This window comes from Vicugna pacos, chromosome 10, assembly GCF_048564905.1.
Source record: "Vicugna pacos chromosome 10, VicPac4, whole genome shotgun sequence".
NCBI lineage: Eukaryota > Metazoa > Chordata > Mammalia > Artiodactyla > Camelidae > Vicugna > Vicugna pacos.
The window spans coordinates 61,006,111-61,024,701 of NC_132996.1; the positions used below are offsets into that span (position 1 = coordinate 61,006,111).

At 47.4% G+C, this 18,591-nt stretch overlaps 1 protein-coding gene across 1 annotated transcript; it reads right to left on the minus strand.

The window, feature by feature from the left end:
- Positions 1 to 284: 284 nt before the first annotated feature.
- RAPSN (receptor associated protein of the synapse) lies at positions 285 to 9,911 on the minus strand. The gene is made up of 8 exons (XM_006212252.3): positions 9,530 to 9,911; positions 8,602 to 8,940; positions 3,637 to 3,795; positions 2,959 to 3,057; positions 2,759 to 2,881; positions 2,198 to 2,251; positions 1,049 to 1,248; positions 285 to 587 (listed from the first exon to the last, which is right to left on the minus strand). Exons 1-8 carry the CDS (start codon positions 9,719 to 9,721, stop codon positions 515 to 517), a joined length of 1,239 nt encoding a protein of 412 aa, XP_006212314.1. The 5' UTR covers positions 9,722 to 9,911; the 3' UTR covers positions 285 to 514.
- Positions 9,912 to 18,591: the final 8,680 nt, after the last annotated feature.

Genomic DNA, 18,591 nt, shown 5'->3' on the forward strand with positions numbered 1-18,591 from the left:
TCCATAACATCTTTCTAGCGGACTTTCTATGTTGTTGCTTTACTATGTTTATAGTTTATCACATCATCCTTCCCACTGTTGCATGTCAGCATTTCAGCTTCTAAAGGTGTCCTCACCTGCAGGAATCTGGCTCACGGGGGCACCCCAGGAACCTGGAAGGGCAGCTGCAGGCACTCATCTGTATGTGCGAGGGACACGTGTGTTTGAGGAAGCTCATGTGGAGAGCCTCACACCCACCATCTCCCGCCCTTCACACTTCAGGCAGGGAAAGTCAGAATCGCTGGGACCAGGTACAAATGGTTTATTTTTCTATAAAGACCAAAGTACAAGGAGGCAGGGGAGGGCAGCTGGGCCTGGGGGAGAGCAGTGGGCAGGCCCTGGCTGAGGCCGGAGGAGGCCCTGGAGGCTGCCCCAGGAGTAAACAGGCGTGGGAGGCACGGCGGGTGGGGAGGCCTCCAGCGTCGGGGTAGAGGAGGAGCAGGGGGCCGAAGCAGAAGCCCATGACTTGTCGGGGTCACACAAAGCCGGGCTTCATGGACGAGCGGCGGCAGTTGGGGCAGCTCCGCGTCCCATTGTTCTGCAGGCACCTTAAGAGGCAAAGGGCTCTGTCCACTCAAAGGGCTTGTCCTTCCATCCAGGGCCCGGCTCTCTTTCCTCCCCTCCCCTCCCCTCTGCAGGTGCAGAAGGTATGACAGCTCCCGGGCTCCTGCCGGCAGCCCCCTCTCCCTTGAACTCTGTCCAGGGAGGCTTCAGAGCAGAGCCTGAGCTGGGAGTCAGGAGGCTGGGATGGAGACAGCTCTAGTCCTGGGTGTTTATATCCCATGACGTATGAAAAGCCTCTCTGAATCCTCTTTGGGGAGAATAATAGAAGAACATCCATGTCATAGGGCTGCTGGGAGGATTCAATGAGTTATTAGTCAGGAAACTCTTAGAACAGGCACGGGATGCAGAAAGCACTATGTGTGTGCTGTTCGTGTTACTATTGTGATGAGGCCCCAGAGCGCCCTACAGACCCCGCGGGCCCCGTGCCCACCGGCGGGGCGCTCACCTGAGGTGGAAGATGTGGGAGCAGGGCAGGGCCTGTAGCCGGCTATTCTTCTCGCCTATGGACTCGCCGCACAGCCCGCAGTAGAGCTGGGTCTCCTCCACGCACTCGTGGAAGCGTACGAGGTGCGCGCGCAGCTCGCGCTGCAGCCCTTTGCTGCGGTAGATGCTCTCGCTCAGGCAGTGCAGTTTGAGCTGGCCCAGCTGCGGCCGGCGGGGACGAGACCAAGTCAGTGCTGGTGCGAGAGCAGCGGTCCTGCTTCCCTCCTTGCCCAGCCCGAGCAGCTGTCCCCGCAGGGCCACTGGGCAGTCAGTACACCCGGGGGCCAGTCCTAGCTGTGTACCTGCCTGGCTGATGGCCTTAGGAAAAACGTCCTGCCCTCTCTGGGCCTTGGTTTCCCCGCATGCAAGATAAGGGGGTGGGTCAGATCAGTGATTTTCACTCCAAGGAGTGCCTGGGGACCCCATGTTTTGGAAGGATTTTATTGACCAAGCCTGCTGCATTGACTCAATAATTAATTTGCTTTCCTGTTTTTGTTAATTAAATACACACAACAGTTCATCAGCATTTCTGATGTGTCTGAGATACTTGGGTAAACCAGAGCAGCTATAATCCAGCCAAGGGCACATGTATTTGGCATTTTAATTAGACTGTACACCTGACTCCTGAGAAATGAACATCTTCTAGAAGACTTTGAGAACACTGAGCCTATTTTTAATATTTAAAGGTTCCCATACGATTATTAAATTTGGAGAGGAAGGAACATGGGTTTTGAAGACAGATCAGTCACCAGATGTGGGACATTGAGCACCTCTCTGAGCCTTACATTCCTTATCTGTGAAATGGGGCTTGCTGTACCCACACTGCAGGGAGCCAGTGAGGCCTGGAACCAACACCTAGAAAGAGTCCTGTGGTGTCCACCTCTCTATGAGTGGAGGCCATTGTTAGAAGTTTTAATGACCATCAAGAAACCTCTAAGGAATTCTGATATCCCCGGGAGAAACAACCAGGGTCTGGGGATGACTGGGGGCAGCTCCTGGAGATCAGGAGGGGCTCAGGGCATAAATGCAGTCAGGGAGGCCCTCCCCACCCACCCAAGATCCCACCTTGGAGCTCTTGACTCCAGACCCAGCAGATGGAATCAGGCCTGACCTTGTTTCCCACCTCCTCGGCCAGGTCCTGGGCTCTGTCGATGGCATCCAGAGCCTGAAAGGTGAGCACAGGCCAGGGCTGTGGGCAGAGCCGTCCAACAGAGTCCTTGGCTCATAGGAAAGGAAGGGGTAGGGAGGGTAGGGTCTGGGGAGGGCAGCACCGCTGAGCAGCTGCCCTGTGTGCAAAGGTAGCAGGAAGAGGCTGGGGTACAGTCACAAGAGTTGTGTGGGCAGGTTATCCCCTGCCTCAGTTTACTCAGGTACAGAATGGGAAGAGTATTCCTGTCTTTCGGGGTGTTGTGAAATCATAGCAGGCAGTTGAAGCATGCTGAGTTCAAACCCCAGGTCTGGCCCATTTACTAGCTGCCTGCCTGGGCCTTCTCGGAGCCTGGAAAATGACCTGGAATCCCCCTGCCTCGTGGGATTGGGGTGAGGCTTATGTTAGACAAAGTGTCTGAAAGAGTCCTGCCCAAAATCAGACCCACAGGTTGTTGGTTGACCTAGTGGCCCCAAGTGGGAGCACTGGGAGGGCTGGGGGCTGCAGGAAAGGGGCCCTCCTCACCTTGTCCAGTGCCTTCCTGGCCACCCAGCACTTGGCCACACCCAGAAGCACCTGTACCTGTCCCAGGCGGTTTCCAATCTCGGTCATGATGCTCATAGCGGAGTCATACCTGGGAAAGGCTGTCTGTGCAGCCAGGTGGCAGGGTGGAGTCAGGCTAAGCCAGGCCCACACAGCCTCCCCCCGCATCCCAGTGACCTCACCTCCAGGTCCCCACGGCTCCGGTGGATGTCAGCAAAGCAGAGCAGGCAGAGCGCCTGCAGTGGCCGGTCCCCATGCTGCAGTGCAATCTTCATAGACTCCTGCGACGGAGGCTGGTCACTCAGGCCTGCTCATCTGCCCTCATCACTAGGGCACCCGCACCCAGTGGGCCCCTCTGACAGGCAGTCCAGGGTCCCCAACATCCTCAGAGCCCAACACACCTTTCACAGTGCTGAGGCCCCACACACCGAACCACTGAGGCCTGACAGCACCCACTGAAGTGGAAACTGAGGCTCAGAGAGCAGGAGTGACTTGACCAAAGTCATCTGGCTAGTAAGTGGCAAAGCTGGGATTCGAACCCAGGTCTGTGGAACTCCAGAGACTGGATCTCTTCCTACTTAAAGTGCCCCACAGAGAGGGTATCTGACAGGCAGTGTGCAGGGGTGGGCATAGAGAGAAGACCCTTTCCCTGAGAATGGACTGGAAGGGAATGAGCTTTGGAGCAGGGAGAAGGTAGGAAGACACACATCCTTCAGAGGCTCAGCTCTAGAGAGGAGGGACCAGGGGCCAGCCTTGGGGGCCTCAGTGGGCTGAGCTGGCAGGAAGAGGTCCTGCTGTCCTGGGCCCCAGACCCCAGCCCACACCACCACCCTCCACCTGCCCCTTCCCTGCTGCCCCACCTCACAGCACTCCATGGCACTGCCCAGGTGTCCTAGCAGGCGGTAGGCCACAGCCATGTGGTACTGGCTCATGGCCCGGTACTTGAGGCTCCAGCCTTTGCCGTAGTCGTTGACGAGCTCTGCGGCTTTGCAGGGGAAGAACAGGGCTTTTTCGTAGTCCTGCAGGGGACAGAGAGGGTGAGATGGGAGGGGGCACACTGAATGGCAGGAGCTGCCCCTAAGTCGAGGGCTCCATGGCCTGACTTTTCCAGCAATCAGGGGGCCCCATAGTTCCACCAGGTGTTCACTCATTCATTCTGGGAAGGAGTGATCCAGGCAGAGGGAACAGCCAGTGCAAAGGTGTGGGCTCCATGAAGGCAGGGGTTTTCACCCGGTTTGCTGACGTATGGAGAGAGCATAGCACAGATCCTGGCGCCTAGCAGGTGCACAATGAGTATGTGCTGAGTGAATGAATGAGAAGCAGGGAAATACAGTTGGCTTCTCTTCTCACCCAGTCCCTCAACTTCAGAGACACACAGAAGGGTAGCTGTGGGGATATCAGAGCCCCACCCTGACTGCACTGGAGTTTGCCTCCAGACTCCCAGCAGGAGCCGCGCACTGGAGGCTCCTGATAACTGACTGCCAGCGCAGTTGGCTCAGGGAGCATCGGGACAGACTCATGGAGGCAAGGAAATCATTCTCTCATCCTTTCTTTCTCCTCAAACTTCCAAATGTCTTTTCAACCTGCCCATTATGAGCAAATGACCTGACCATATACACCACTGAGAAAACAGAAGAAAATCAGAGAGGCGCCCTTATCCATCTTATCCATCAGATCTACCAGATTTGTTCCCACTCTGCCTCCCTCCAGCTACCCCCTGCTCCTGTCAGACTTAATAGGACCCCCGCCACGTGGGCTCTGGAATCCCCACCCCAGTCTCCCTCTATTGAATCATTCCCATTAGCGTACAAACACATTCTGATATTTCTTACCTCATTTAAAAACTAAAACCAAAATCAAACCACCCATGTCCCATTCAGCTACAGCCCCATTTCTCTGTTCTTTTTTGTAGAAAATTTATTTGAATTTTTATTTCATATCTAACACGTTAATATAACCAAAAGAGAGCTCTCAATAACCCCAGTAAAAACTTGTTCCTAATATACTTTGCTATGTACTTTTTAATTTGAAGCCATGTAAATGCTTTACAGTTTTAAAATTATTAAATTTTTTTGGAAGGGAGGTAATTAGGTTTTTGTTTTTTGGTGGGGGAGGTAATTAGGTTTACTTATTTATTCCTAAAAATATTAAATTTAATTTTAAAAGCCCTAAAAATAGAAAATGGAAATAAATGACCTTAACTGTATATCATCATATTAATACTATATTTATAATTAATTATAAGTATGTATTATAATACAATCAAGGTATATTATAACGTATTATAATACTTTTATAATTATATTATATTATAGTATATATTAATATAACCATACAAAGAAAGTTATTATTTCCAATGACCTTAAAACATATACCTAGTTTAGCTATAGTGGGGTATATTATAAAGACAAAAGAATGGCAAAGAAATCTTAAACTTAATTTATGGGTCTTTTTTTTTTTTTTTTAGTAATATTGGTATTGTCTTTTGAAACTATTTTATGCACTTTGTAGAATTAAGTAAACATTTAATTATGTTGCTGGAAACCAAGATTTTCAGTTTAAGAGAAAAGAGAATCAAGTCTGAAATAAGGAAAATCATGAAACATTGGATTTAATTGGAAATATCAGTATAAAGTCCAGTTGTCCCAGCAACTGAAGAGTAGCGATGAGCAACCTGAGAGCCCACATTTGTATACATGTATTTTTTATTGAATTATAGTCAGTTTACAATGTTGTGTACAGAACAATGCCTCAGTCATATTCTTTTTCATTATACTTCACTACAAGATATTGAATATAGTTCCCTGTACTATACAGTATGAACTTGTTTATCTATTTTATATATATATATATATATATATATTAGTTAGTATCCTCATATCTCAAACTCCCAATTTATCCCTTTCAACCCCTGATGGCCCACATTTGGTCTTTAAGTACCATTTCCTACTAAAAAGAACCTGGAGGAATGGCTGGTCCCAGGGCTGGGGCAGGAAATATAGTGAGCCCTCTGTATCCAAGGGCTCTATATGCTTGAATTCAACCAACCAAGGGTTGAAAATATTTGGGAAAGAAATCTAGGACTTTCCAAAAAGCAAAACTTGAGCTTGCCACACACCAGACTATTTACATAGCATTTACATTGTATTAGATATTATAAGAAATCCAGAGATGATTAAAGTATTTGGAAGGATGTACGTTGGTTATATGCAAATAATTCATCATTTTATACATGAGACTTGAGCATTCCCGGATTATGGTGTGCTCAGGGGTCCTGAAACAAATCCCCCATGGATACTGAGGGACAACTGTATACAGAATGAGCCTGGGGCAGGTTATTGTCCCAGGAAACAAGAATGCTTTCTTTCAAAGACTAAATGAAATCTCTTCAAAAGGACACAGGTCACAGAGAACTATACTCAAGATCTTATAGTAACCTATAATAGAAAAGAATATGAAAACAAATATATTTATGTATACGTATGCCTGAAACATTATGCTGTACCCCTGAAACTGACACAACACTGTAAATGGACTATACTTCAATCGGAAAAAAAAAAAGAGGATACAGGAGCCATACAGAAGAAAATTCCAATGACTAAAGTTAACATGAGCATCAAAAGGAAGAATGATTGCAACTGACTGAGGAATACTGAAAATTCTTAAAAATCCATGATTTAATAATGGCACTTCAAAAAGAGGAAGCAAAACAAATAAAGTGTGATCATTGAAGACAGTCATTACATCAACTCATTATAATTCAAAGACAGACAAAAGGTACTTATTCTGCCTTTCCTTTAGGAACTGTATTTCAGAGTAACAATTAACAAGGGAAAGTTCTTCCTTGTAGAAAAATCCCAGCTAATAATGAGAGAAGGCATGAGGAAACTTGGAAATCGCCATTTCATGAGAGTTGAAATGAAAGAATTGATTCCAGCAACTAACATCAATAGATGCTAAAGCCATTATGGAAAATGTTGCTGCAGAACTGAACATTCACAGCCAAAGAGTCACCCCACAAATTAACCTGCTGGTTGTGAAAGGAAGAAGGCAGCGCTGAAGACAGAGGAATCAGGGTGTTACTTCTGCAACCATCGCTGTGATGTAAAACGAAGCACACAGCCTTGCATATACAATATCCCCACCAAAAACGTGTGGCCTAAATCTTACCAAGTCATCATCTAATTTCTAGTTTATAGACACTAATAGAGACAAAGAAACAAGTTACATCACTCCTTGAGGAAGCAATGAGAAGATAAGATAGAACATTCTACAAGGTAATTAATCTGGCTTTTTCAATAAATCATGGAAAATAAAGGGGAGGGTAGGAGTTTTCTATTGAAAGAGACTTGAGAGACATATTAACCACCGCAAATGTGATTCTCGTTTGTGTTCCAATTCAAACAAGCCAAGGGTAAAGGCGTATTTTCAGGGTAAATAGAGAAATTCAAGAGATAATTAATTGCTCATTATGGTGTCTTTGATAATGGTATAGTGATTATGTAAGAAAGTGTCCTTATGTCAGAAAATGTTTTTTTCCCCCCAGAAATGCATATTGAAGTACTTCAGGGTAAAATATCTTGACGTCTATAATTTTATATCACAACACTTCAGTGAAAAATATGTAAGTCAAATATGGCAAAATATTAATAATTGATAAATCTAAGTGGTGGGTATTTGGAGATTCATTATATTACTCTCTTTGCTCTCCTGTATGATTAATTTTTTTCATAATAAAAAAGGTTTTAAGACACCCCATCTCTCTCCAGTCCTGTTGCATCTCACTGAATGGCTTCCCCATACAGCTAGTTTCTGAAAACAAAATCCTCAGTGTCATTGTGGATGATTCTCCTTTTCTCTGATCCATCAGTGTTTACACACCCCGTGATTTACTAAGTATCTACTATGTGCCAGGTGACACCCCCATGGGCCAAGTGCAGCCTGGATGCCTCAGGAGAAGGAGAGCAAATGCTCAGGACCGGAAGCCTGAAGTCACTGACCCTGTCAGTTCCTTCTCAATCTGCCTTCTCCCCTCCCCCTTACCTCTCTGATCCCACCACCTCCTACCTCCTCACACACCTGCTGCAGCCATGCTGGCCTCTAGCCTTCCTGGAACATGCCAGGTAAGCTCCCTCCAGGGCAGAGCTGTGCGTTAACTGTTCCCTCTTTCTTGTTCTTTTGCCACATTTCTGCGTGCCTCACCCTCTCACCTCCTGCAAGTCATCAGACATCACCTCTTCGAAGTCTTACAACTACCATTTGAAACTGCAACACCCCATTCTCTGCACTTCCAATGCCCGTTCCCTGCTCACCTTTCTCCCAAGCACTTTCTAGCATGCTGTACACTTGATCTGCTGGTTATATTGATTTGTCTTTCTCCCCCAGCTAGAATGCAAGCTTCATGAGCCCAGGAATTTTGCTGTTGTTTTCACGGCTGCACCTCAGGCCAACAATGCCTAGGATATAGTAGATGCTCAATACATTTTTGATGAGTGCATCCTTACAAACACACTGTAAGATGAGTCCTATTCTCCCTCATTTCATGGGTTCAGAGAGGAGAGGTGACTTGTCCAGTGCACGTTCACAACCTATCCTTACTTAGGAGTTTCCCGTTCCTACAGGAAGTCAGACAGATCGAGGCTGGAATACTGGCTCTGCCCTTCCCAGCCATGTCTTAGCCTCCTGGGTAAGTCTTTTCCCTCTCGGATTCCCGTCCCTACCTAAGTGGGAGGACAGACCGAGGTGCTGCAACAGGGGAGTAGGGCTCACGGGAGGATCCCAGAGAGCCCGATCCTCCGCCGCCCTCCCTGGGGCCCCGGGCCCACCTTGACCTGAGCGTAGAAGCTGCCCAGGCTGCAGCAGACGCGGCACTCGAGCATGGCGTCGTCGTTGTTGTGGGCATAGCGTAGGGCCTTCTCAAAGCTCTCCAGGGCCTTCTGGAAGAGGCTGAGGCCCAGGTAGGCATTGCCCATGCTCAGGCTGACCTGGCCCCCGAGCTGGGCACCCGCCCTTGTGCCAGGCAGGCCGAGGCAGGTCTTGCAGTAGGAGATGGTCTTGTGAAACTCACACAGCTTCTCGTTGCTGCGCGCCAGGTTCAGGTAGCTCTCCAGGAGGAAGTTGGCATCCTCCAGCTCTCGAGCTGTGTCAATCTGTACCACAGCAAACTGCCCACCAGGGTGGCAGGCCAGGGCCTGTCAGCCCGGACTCCGAGCTTCGGACCCGAGCCTTCACCCCTCCAAGCCTCACAGCCCAAAGCCTCAGCCCCAGAGTACCCACCCTCCAAGCTCAGATGCGTTCTCTGCTCCCTAGCCACACACTAGAAGCTGCAGCCTGGGAGCTCCCAAGCACGGACCCACAGCTTTCACCTTTTGGTTCCGAGACTAGGTGTGCAATCTCCACCAGCCACCCAGCCCCAGCCTCAAACCTGGAGCCAGTGCCCCCTCAGGCTCGGCCTCAGAACCCTAGACAGGAAGGCTGGCACCTAGACTTTGAGACCTGGCCTTGAGCTCCCCATACCTTGAGACTGCGAACCTCAGAGCCTCAGACAACAAAGTTCAAGGCCCCAGGCCCAAATCCAGAGCCAAGACCCAACATCTGAGACCCAGGGCCTTAGATGCAGATTCAGAGCCTCAGGACTCAGCCACTAGCCTCTGGGATACCAGGGAGACTGATGAGGCAGGCTGGGGACCGGGGAGCCTGGGAGAGATCCAGCCCTGACCCCAGCCTCCCACGCCGGCTGCTGGACGCTCCCACCTTCAGCATCTCCTTGAAACGGCCCATTTCCGAGTGGGCCGTGACCAGGCAGCCCAGCACGCGGAAGCGCCCCACGAGGTCCGAGCTCTTCTCCAGCACCTTCATCCACACCTGCAGCGCCTTCTCTGTCTGGTTAGACTGATATAGCTGGAGCCCCTTCTCGATCTGCTGCTTCGTCTGGTCCTGCCCCATCCTCCCAGAGCCCTGCACCTCCCGCGGAGAGACCTTGGTGGCTCCGTGCCTCTAGGCGCTCATAGCGGGGGACCCACAGTGCCAGCTGCCCACTGAGCCCGGGAAGGAGCAGGGCCTGGATGGAGAGCAGGCGCCACCCTGGGAACAAAGCTGGTTCGGCCCCTGTCCGCAGCTGTCCCTGCCAGTTGGGGCCACGTGGCTGCCGAGGAATGTCAGCCACAAGGTCACGCGGGCCTCGGCCGCACCCACCCTCAAGCTGGGAGGAAGGTGCCTGCCCCCACCCCAGCGCCCTCTTGGGCGTCTCTTCAGCACCTCTGACACTGGCCCTGAGCCCCTGGGCAGGGCAGCCTTGCCAAAGAGCCGTCCCCAGGGTGGGTTGAGAGCTGGAGGAAGCAGTCAGGAGGCTGAGCACAGGTCCAACTCTGAGCCCTGCCTCTCCTGGATCACAAGCATTCCCCAGACCCAACTCCCCTGGCTCTGTTCCTGTGAGGACCAGGCGCCGAGGTCAATTACCCGTGCACGTGCCCACACCATCCCAACCTCTCATCCGAACTCATGTTCTGGCCCAAGCCAAGTCACTCAGATCTCTGGGCCTCAGTTTCCTCATCTGTAAAATGGGCTGTCCTAGGCTAATCGTCCCTACCTCCCAGGCTTGTTATGAGCAAGCACCACAGTGTAGTGGGTAACAAACAGCGTGGACCCCGGAGCCAGGCCTCCGGGGTTTGAATTCTGACTGCCATTTTAGGAGTCGTGTGGGCAGCATGACTTGGGGCAAGAGAGTAGCGGCTCCTATTTCGCTGGATTGTGAGGAGAATTAAATGAATTAGTAGTTGAGGAGGACTTAGAACAGTGCCTGTCACACAGGAAACACTATGTGACAATAAGCAAGAGGCTCTCTGCAGCTACATCCGTCTGCTCCATGGCAAACTGCCCTCAAGGAACAGAAGTTGGCCTTTGAGGGTTTAAAAAATATAAAAATATCCAGTTCCAGCCCCAGTTTGCAAGGGTCCCTTATAATGAGCTTTAAGGCCATACACTGTGCAGAAGGGCAGTCTTATGTAGTGAACAGACCCTTGAAGTATCCAGGCTCCTGGGGTCTCGAGACCCCTGCCAACCCCACCAGTTCATCTCACCCTATTTGCCTTTTCATTCTCTGCAAACCAGGCTCCTTCTTGCCCCAGGGCAAAGTTGTCCTTTCAGTGTGGACAGTGGTTTTTAGTACACAAGCATACCTTGTTTTATTGCATTTTGCAGATATTTTGTTTTATACAAATCGAAGTTCTGTGGCAACTCAGTGACGAGCAATTCTTTTGGCACTATTTCTTCCAACCGCATTTGCTCACTTTGTGTCTCTGTGTCACATTTTGGTAATTATCGTAATATTTCAAGCTCTTTCCTAGTTATTATGTTTGTTATGGTGATGTGTGATCAGTGACTTGGATGTTACAACTATGACTCGAGGGAGGCTCACATGATGGTTAACATTTTTTAGCAGTAACATATTTCTTAATTATAGGTCTGTATTTTGGCTTTTTTAGATATAATGCTATTGCACGCTTAATAGACTACAGTATAGTGCAGATATGACTTTCATATGCATAGGGAAACCAAAAAATTCACGACTTGCTTTATTGTGATATTCGCTTTATTGTGGTGGTCTCGAACCGAACCTGTGGTATCTCCGAGGCGTGCCTGTATTCACAAACTTGTGCACTGATCACCACAAATACCAGAACATTTCATCACCCTGAAAAGAAGTCCTGTGCTCATCAGCAGTCACTCCCCATTCTGAGTTATGCCCCCATTCATATATTCATATCTTTAATATATGAATTATTGCCCCAGTTCCTCAAAATGTGACTTAGAGTTGTCTTTTACTCTAATGTAGTAGAGAGTTATTTTTTAATTGAAGTACAGTCAGTTTTCAATGTTGTGTCAATTTCTAGTGTACAGCACAGTGCTTCAGTCATACATGAATATACGTATATTCGTTTCATAATTTTCACTGTAAGCTATTACAAGATATCAAATATAGTTCCCTGTGCTACACAGTATAAACTTGTTTCTCTATTTTATATATACCAGTCAGTATCTGCAAATCTCAAACTCCCAATTCATCCCTTCCCGTCCCTTTCCTCAATGGTAAACATAAGTTTCTATGTCTGTGAGTCTGTTTCTGTTTTATAAATAAGTTCATTTGTCTTTTTTTTTTCCAGATTCCACATATGAGTGATATCATATGGTATTTTTCTTTCTCTTTCTGGCTTACTTCACTTAGAATGACATTCTCCAGGGCCATCCATGTTGCTGCAAATGGCATTATTTTATTATTTTTATGGCTGAATAGTATTCCATTGTATAAATATACCACAATTTCTTTACCCAGTCATCTGTCGATGGACATTTAAGTTGTTTCCATGTCTTGGCTAGTTAGTGCTGCTATGAACACTGGGGTGCAGGTAAAAGAGATAAAAGGAGGTTATTAGAAGTCACCTGATCCAATAGGACAGTTCTCCTAAAATAAGATTAGGACACATATACTGAGAGGGAAGAGCGTGTGAAGACAAAGACAAAAGAAGGCCATCGACAAGCCAAGGAGAGAGGTCTCAGAATGAAACCCACCCTCCCAACGCCTTGATCTCTGACTTCTGGCCTCTAGAACTGTGAGAAAATACATGTCTACTGTTGAAGACCCCCAGTCTGTTGTACACTGTTATGGCAGCCTGAGCAAACTAAAACACCCTGCAACCCACAAAATACTTTCTAGGGATTTCTCTATTCTGGACATCTTGTATAAATGGAATCAAACAACATGTGGTCTTCTGTGACTGGCTTCTTTCACTTAGCGTAATGTTTTCAAGCTTCAGCTACATTGTAGCATGAATCAGTACTTCATTCCTTTTTATGGCTGAATAGTATTCATTGCATACCTTTTTTTTGTTTGTTTTTAGTTATTTTGTTTATCCATTCATTAGTCAATAGACATTTAGGTTGTTTCCCTATTTGGTTATTATGAATAATAATGCTATCAACCTTCACGTACGAGCTTTCATGTGGACATATTTTCATTTCTCTTGTGTATGTACCTAGGAATGGGTCACAGGTAACTCTGTGTTCAACTTGTGAGGAACTGCCAACCTGCTGGCCCCAGGGCCTTTGCACCTCGTGGTCCCTTTCTTCCTCCATCCCCCGACATTCTGCCCAGTTAGGTCCTAGCTTATTACACTCTCATAGAGAATTACATTCCATTCTGATATCAGATTTATCTCTATGATTTTTATATTCATTAATGAGGTTAGTGGCTTAATGTCTGCTTCCCCAACTCAAACGTGTGGGCAGGGACTTCATCTCATTTATCATTGTGTCCCCAGATCATTGGCACACAGTGGCAACTCAATAATTATGTTAAATGAATGAATGGGGAAAAAGAGGAGGAATGAAATTTTAATTTTCAAATTTAAAGTAACCATTCCAAGCTTACAGCCTATCTACCATGTCTGCCTCATCCCCGGGGAAACAGAGCAGGGGAAGAAACCACCTCCTGTTTAGTGCAAGCAAAATGGGTCCAGAGAGGGGCGATTTGGGAGTGTGTGTAGGGGGGTCCATGCCGCAGGGTCACAGCTCAGCAGAGGTCGAGGGGATGTAGGTGTAGGCCTTGGAACTAGACAAGAACCCTGGGATGTCCCAGGGTAAGTGATCTTGCACCTCAACCACAGGAAGCTGGGAAATAGGGAGAGTCTGGGAGCTGCCAGCAGGAGAGTTGGCTGGGATCTTCCTCTCCTCTGGGAAGGTGGGATCCAGGTTGAAGTGAAGGGACCAGGAGATTCTCTGCCACCGTCATCCAGAACTAGTCCAGACATGAGTTTGCCTCAAGGCTCCGGTAGGAAGGAAAGGAGATGGGCAGCAGGGAGGGTATAGCTCAGTGGTAGAGCACGTGCTTATCATGCACAAGGTCCTGGGGTCAATCCCCAATACTACCATAAAAAAAAAAATTAAGGGGGAAAAAAAAAAAAAAGGAGATGGGCAGCCGCCTCTGTTCCCAAAGGAGCCTGGAACCACAGCCTTCCGGGTACCTGGGAACTCACATGATCTCAAAACTCTAAAACTTGACAGGAGAAAGGCTTCCGCTGCCCCCGAGTCAGCAGTTTGCTGACAACTGCATGCAGTTATGTCAAGGTCATGCTCCTTGAGGGCAAGAGTGTGGTCTGTCTTTGTACCACCAGCACCTGCACAGCCCCTGGCAAAGTGAGAGGAAACCAACAGAATGATAACCAATATTTCCTGAGCTGAGCATTTCCTCTAGTTTACAGATAAGGAAATGGAGGCACCCAGAGGTAAAGCGACCTGCTCAGGACCATACCACGACCTAGAGACAGCAGGGACCAGATCCCAAGCAGTGTGACTATAGGGCTCCCACTCTTAACCATGACACTGCCCCAGAACAGAAGAGTGGGAGAGGGAGAAAAGTGAAGGGGAATTGGATAGCTGCTTTCAGCAATCATAGTGATCTTCACTGGACACACCCAAGCCCACTGGGAAAGCTGTCCAAGGCTCTGGCCTGGGTGGGCAGAAAAAATGTACACAAAGGCGGCTATGGAGATGGTGAACAGGGTCAAGTCTTGCTCACCAACACCCAGCAAAGATGGCTGACAAAACGCTCCTGGAAGTCAGGAGGGCAAATCACAAAATGGAATGGTCTTTTTTGGGCCACATAACCTCACAGGATGATAGGACAGTGGGGACTCTGGGCGCTTGTTCCAAGTGCCTACTGTATCAGGTTCCAGCTCTGTGCCCTACATGTTAGATACCTGTTTTATAATCCAAGTAGAAAATGAAGTTTGGGCCTGAAGCAGGGCTCACAATCTGGCATGCAAGGGGTGAAGATTTCCAAGTTGGCTGGCTACGTTTGTTATCTGGGAGATTTCATGTAAGAATCCGCATTTCCCTCTTCTCTTTAAGACTGGAAGCTCGAGCAATCTGTGGGCCTGGGATTCTGCATGTCAACCAGTCAAGTGGTCAGTGTCCGGCCCCAGGAAACCAAGAATGTCCTTCGTTTGCCCACAGCCCTCACGCTCCCTATTCTCACCTTGACACTGAAGCCAAGTGTCGCCTGTCCTCTTAGACTGGCCGCCTTTCATACACTTGCATCACCGGCCTGGCCCTTGCACTTACAGCCCCTGATCCAGAAGCATGACAAACATTAACTGGAGGGGACAGTCCCAGGCCCCTTCTGCCACGATTAGCGGGTTCCTCGGGATGTCTGTCCCTCTGGACAAATTCGTTTTCCTAGTTGTAACTGGGGCTTTACTTTTCTGGTAAGGTTTCTGTGAAAATCAAATGAAATGATAAAGTAACTTGCTTTGAAAATAAGATGTTGCACTAATGCCCCTCTAATGGACCTCCAGAACCTTCCTTGAATTGGCTCTTACTGTTTATAATAGTGAAAATTCTAGAAGTAACCTGTGTCCAACAGGAAAGTCATTGAGAAACCACGAAATGCTATGTAGCCTCTGAAAGTGAAAGTGGTAGATATCGGTGTATGTGCCCAGAGGGAAGGATGCCCGCATCACAGTAACTGAAAAAAACGCCAACTGCAGAACATTCTATTCTGTACATTATGGCATGATCTCACTTTTATTTACAAAAATTATGTATGTACATACATAATTTTTGTATAGAGAGAGAAATTCCGGAAGCACACTTACCCCATCTGCTTACCAGTTATCAATGGGCTGTGGGACGTTCACTTTTAACTTTGATGTACTTAGCACTTTTGCCAAAGGCAGCACTGTGCCAACCGATGGAGACAATCTCTCATCTTCCCAAGCCTGCTGTGTGGGTGCTTTCATTTCCACTTGGCAGATGAGGAACCTGAGGCTGAATCAAGTCATTTGCCCAAGGTCATACAGTTGGTATTACAACCAGATTAAGGGACTCCTAAATACAAGCTTTCCCCGCCACATGCTAAGCCCTCTCCTATAACTTTACAAATGTGCTTAGCATGAACGAGGTCCTAGGGTTCAATACCCAGTACCTCCATTATAAATAAATACATACATACATACATACATACACACACACACACACACATACATAAATAAATACATAAATACATAAACAAACAAACCCCCAAAAAGAAATAATGTATTAAAAAAAAAAACCCTCAAACTCTAAAGCCCCAGGCTCTGGGCACACTCCACTTCAGGGACGACCAAGTTGGCAGCTCTCTCAGGGCGAGAGGGTCACACATAGGTTCCCTCTGTCCCTGCTGCCAAAGGGGCTCTCTCCAGCAGAAAAGGGGCCCGGAGACCAGCTGCCGGAACTAGCTTCCTCACAGGCAGGAAACTATTAGCAGGATTCCTGTAAAGTAGCTCTAAGGGACTTGGGGCTGTCATCTAGCAATCCATAAACCAGGTGTGAAAATATGTTATTCCTTTTTTCTGGCAAGGATGGACATTTCTAAATAAAGGTCTAATGTTGTTGTGGAAAAAAACACACCAGGAAGCTCTTGGACAAAAACAACTGTCATCTTTTGGTATTTATTTGTTTACGCATTCATTAAATGTTTCCTGAATGCTTATTATCTGCCAGCCCCTGGGGCTCCAGTGAACAAGGCACCCACATGGCCCCTGCCTTCATGAAGCTTCACTAGATGTGGAATTTAAACCAGGGCCCCCAGGGTCCACGATTCACTCCCAAAGGAATATGCCCTGCAGGGACTGCTGAGTCAGGTTCACTGGGGTTAAAACCCAGCTCTCCTCCATACAGCCATGTGACAGAGAAACTGTAGCGTCTCTGTCTCAGTCTCTACCCTCCTAAGCTGCCAGTTACTGGGTGGACTAGTACAGTGGCTACAATTCATAAATGGTAGTTATTTTGTTTTCTTAAAAGCAAAGTAACTCTCCAGAACAATTCTGATCAGCGACTGTGATGATGGAAATGTTTTTTGTCCTGCACTATCCAATATGGTAGCCACTGGTCACATGTGGCTTCATGGTAAAACTGAGAAATGCAGTTTTTAATTTAAATAGCTACAGTGGTTAATGGTACTAGACAACACAGAAAAGTCTAGAAGATGACGAGATTCGGGGGGAGGTAGGTGCTGCGGCAGGTTAACAGGAGGTGCTGGGAGAAGTGGAAGGGTCAGGGCACTGCATGAACAGGAATGAGGCTGGACTGTGAGGAGACAAGCTCAGAAGGGCTAGAAATGGCAGGAGCGGGTGGTCCAAGGCTAGTGCGGAGTAGTTTTCAAGCACGGGGAGGAAAGGATGCCTCAGGAGGTAGGCTAAATGAAGGCCGGGCGCAAAAGGCACATACTGTATGAGTGCATTTTACAGAACCAAGTCCAGGATATGCAAATCTATAGAGCAGGAAGATTAGTGGTTACCAGGGAGTGGGAACGGGGGTGAGGGGGGAAGGGGAGTAACTGTTAATGAGTACATGGGTGGTTCACTTTTGGGGTGATCAAAATGGCCTAAAATGAGGTTGTGGTGATGGTTGCACAACACTCAAAACCAGGCCCGGATGCTCAAAGTGGGTAAATTGTATAGTATGTGAATTATATCTCAATCAGTCAGTTTAAAAACACCCAAACCTCAGAAGGCCTCAGGCTGGTGAGACCCTGAGTGGGAGGGTGGGGATGGGAGGCAGGGCAGAGGTCCTAGAGACATGGCCGCAGGGGGGTCAGGATGGCCCTTGCCAGTTGGAATGTGTTCAGTTTCTCATCCCAAGATCTGACTTTGATTCAAAAGAACAAGCACCCTCCCTGTAGATGGAGCCTTTACCAGTAGAGAAAGTCAATGCATGCAAAAGAAATTAAACACCAGATGGTGGGGAGCTGGAAAGGACTCCCATGAGAGAAGGAAAGTGCTTGAAAAAGGCAGAAGGTGCAAGAAAAAGCCATCTATGATCCCTCCCAGAAGGGCAACATTATCAGACATCAGTTTGACATTCCCAGAGGTGAAGGGACAAACCTGCCCTTTCCTTTCCTTTGTGATGGCTCTTCTTCATCAGGGACCGAGATGCTCAGGTGAGCACAGTATGTAAAGCACCTGGGAGTTAGGGAGGCTGTGTACTGACCAGGAAGCGGGTATGCCAGGAACCAGGAGTGTGGCAAAAAGTACGTGCTGAGGAATCTATTCAAAAATAAAAGGTGACTACATGCGGGTTTTTAAAAGAGAAATATAAACAGTTTAATTAAGACAAAGCTATATGATTATAAAGATGCACAAACCTAAAATTTTTTTAAAGGTTAAAAATAGTACCTTTGGCATATTCCCTTTTTTGTAAACTCTAAAGAGAAACAACAGCCTATAAGTGTGATGTTAAACTGGAAGATGTTCAAGTTATACTTAACATTCTATTTTTATATCAAGTTCTAGCTCAGGAATACAGGAGTCCTAAGGCAAAGACTTAAAGAGAAACTCTACCACCTCAATCGTGAGTCAGAGAAAGTCTGTGCTAGGTGGGAGACAACTTCAGGTTAAATCACTTTTTTATTATAGAGAAAACAGGTCTGGGAAGGGAGTCCATGGGGAAGCCCCTGACTCTCCATCCTGGCCCAATTTCCCAAAGTGTGAAACAGATCTCTTTGAGAAGGCATTTCATTTGAGAAGGTGTTTTATATATACTGGAAGTTATACAACCTAAAGTGCATTTGAAACATATATTCGACATCAAACTTCTGATTTCACAAAATACTAATGGTCAGAATGAGGTGAAGTTACAAAAGGTGCATTTCAAGTTGATTTAAAACATTAGGGAGTGATGACTGTACAAGTGAGTGTACTGAATGTCACTGAACTCTCTCCAATTAAAAATGCTTAAAGTAGAAAACTGTCACAAGTACTGGAGCACAATGAAAACAATTA

Excerpts from the sequence above, each read along its gene's own strand:
- RAPSN (XM_006212252.3), bottom strand. The coding sequence starts at position 9,721 with ATGGGGCAGGACCAGACGAAGCAGCAGATCGAGAAGGGGCTCCAGCTA. Across the intron at positions 3,796-8,601 it reads GCTTCTACGCTCAGGTCAAG|GACTACGAAAAAGCCCTGTT; the intron begins GTGGGCCCGGGG and ends TGTCCCCTGCAG. Across the intron at positions 588-1,048 it reads TCCCACATCTTCCACCTCAG|GTGCCTGCAGAACAATGGGA; the intron begins GTGAGCGCCCCG and ends TTGCCTCTTAAG.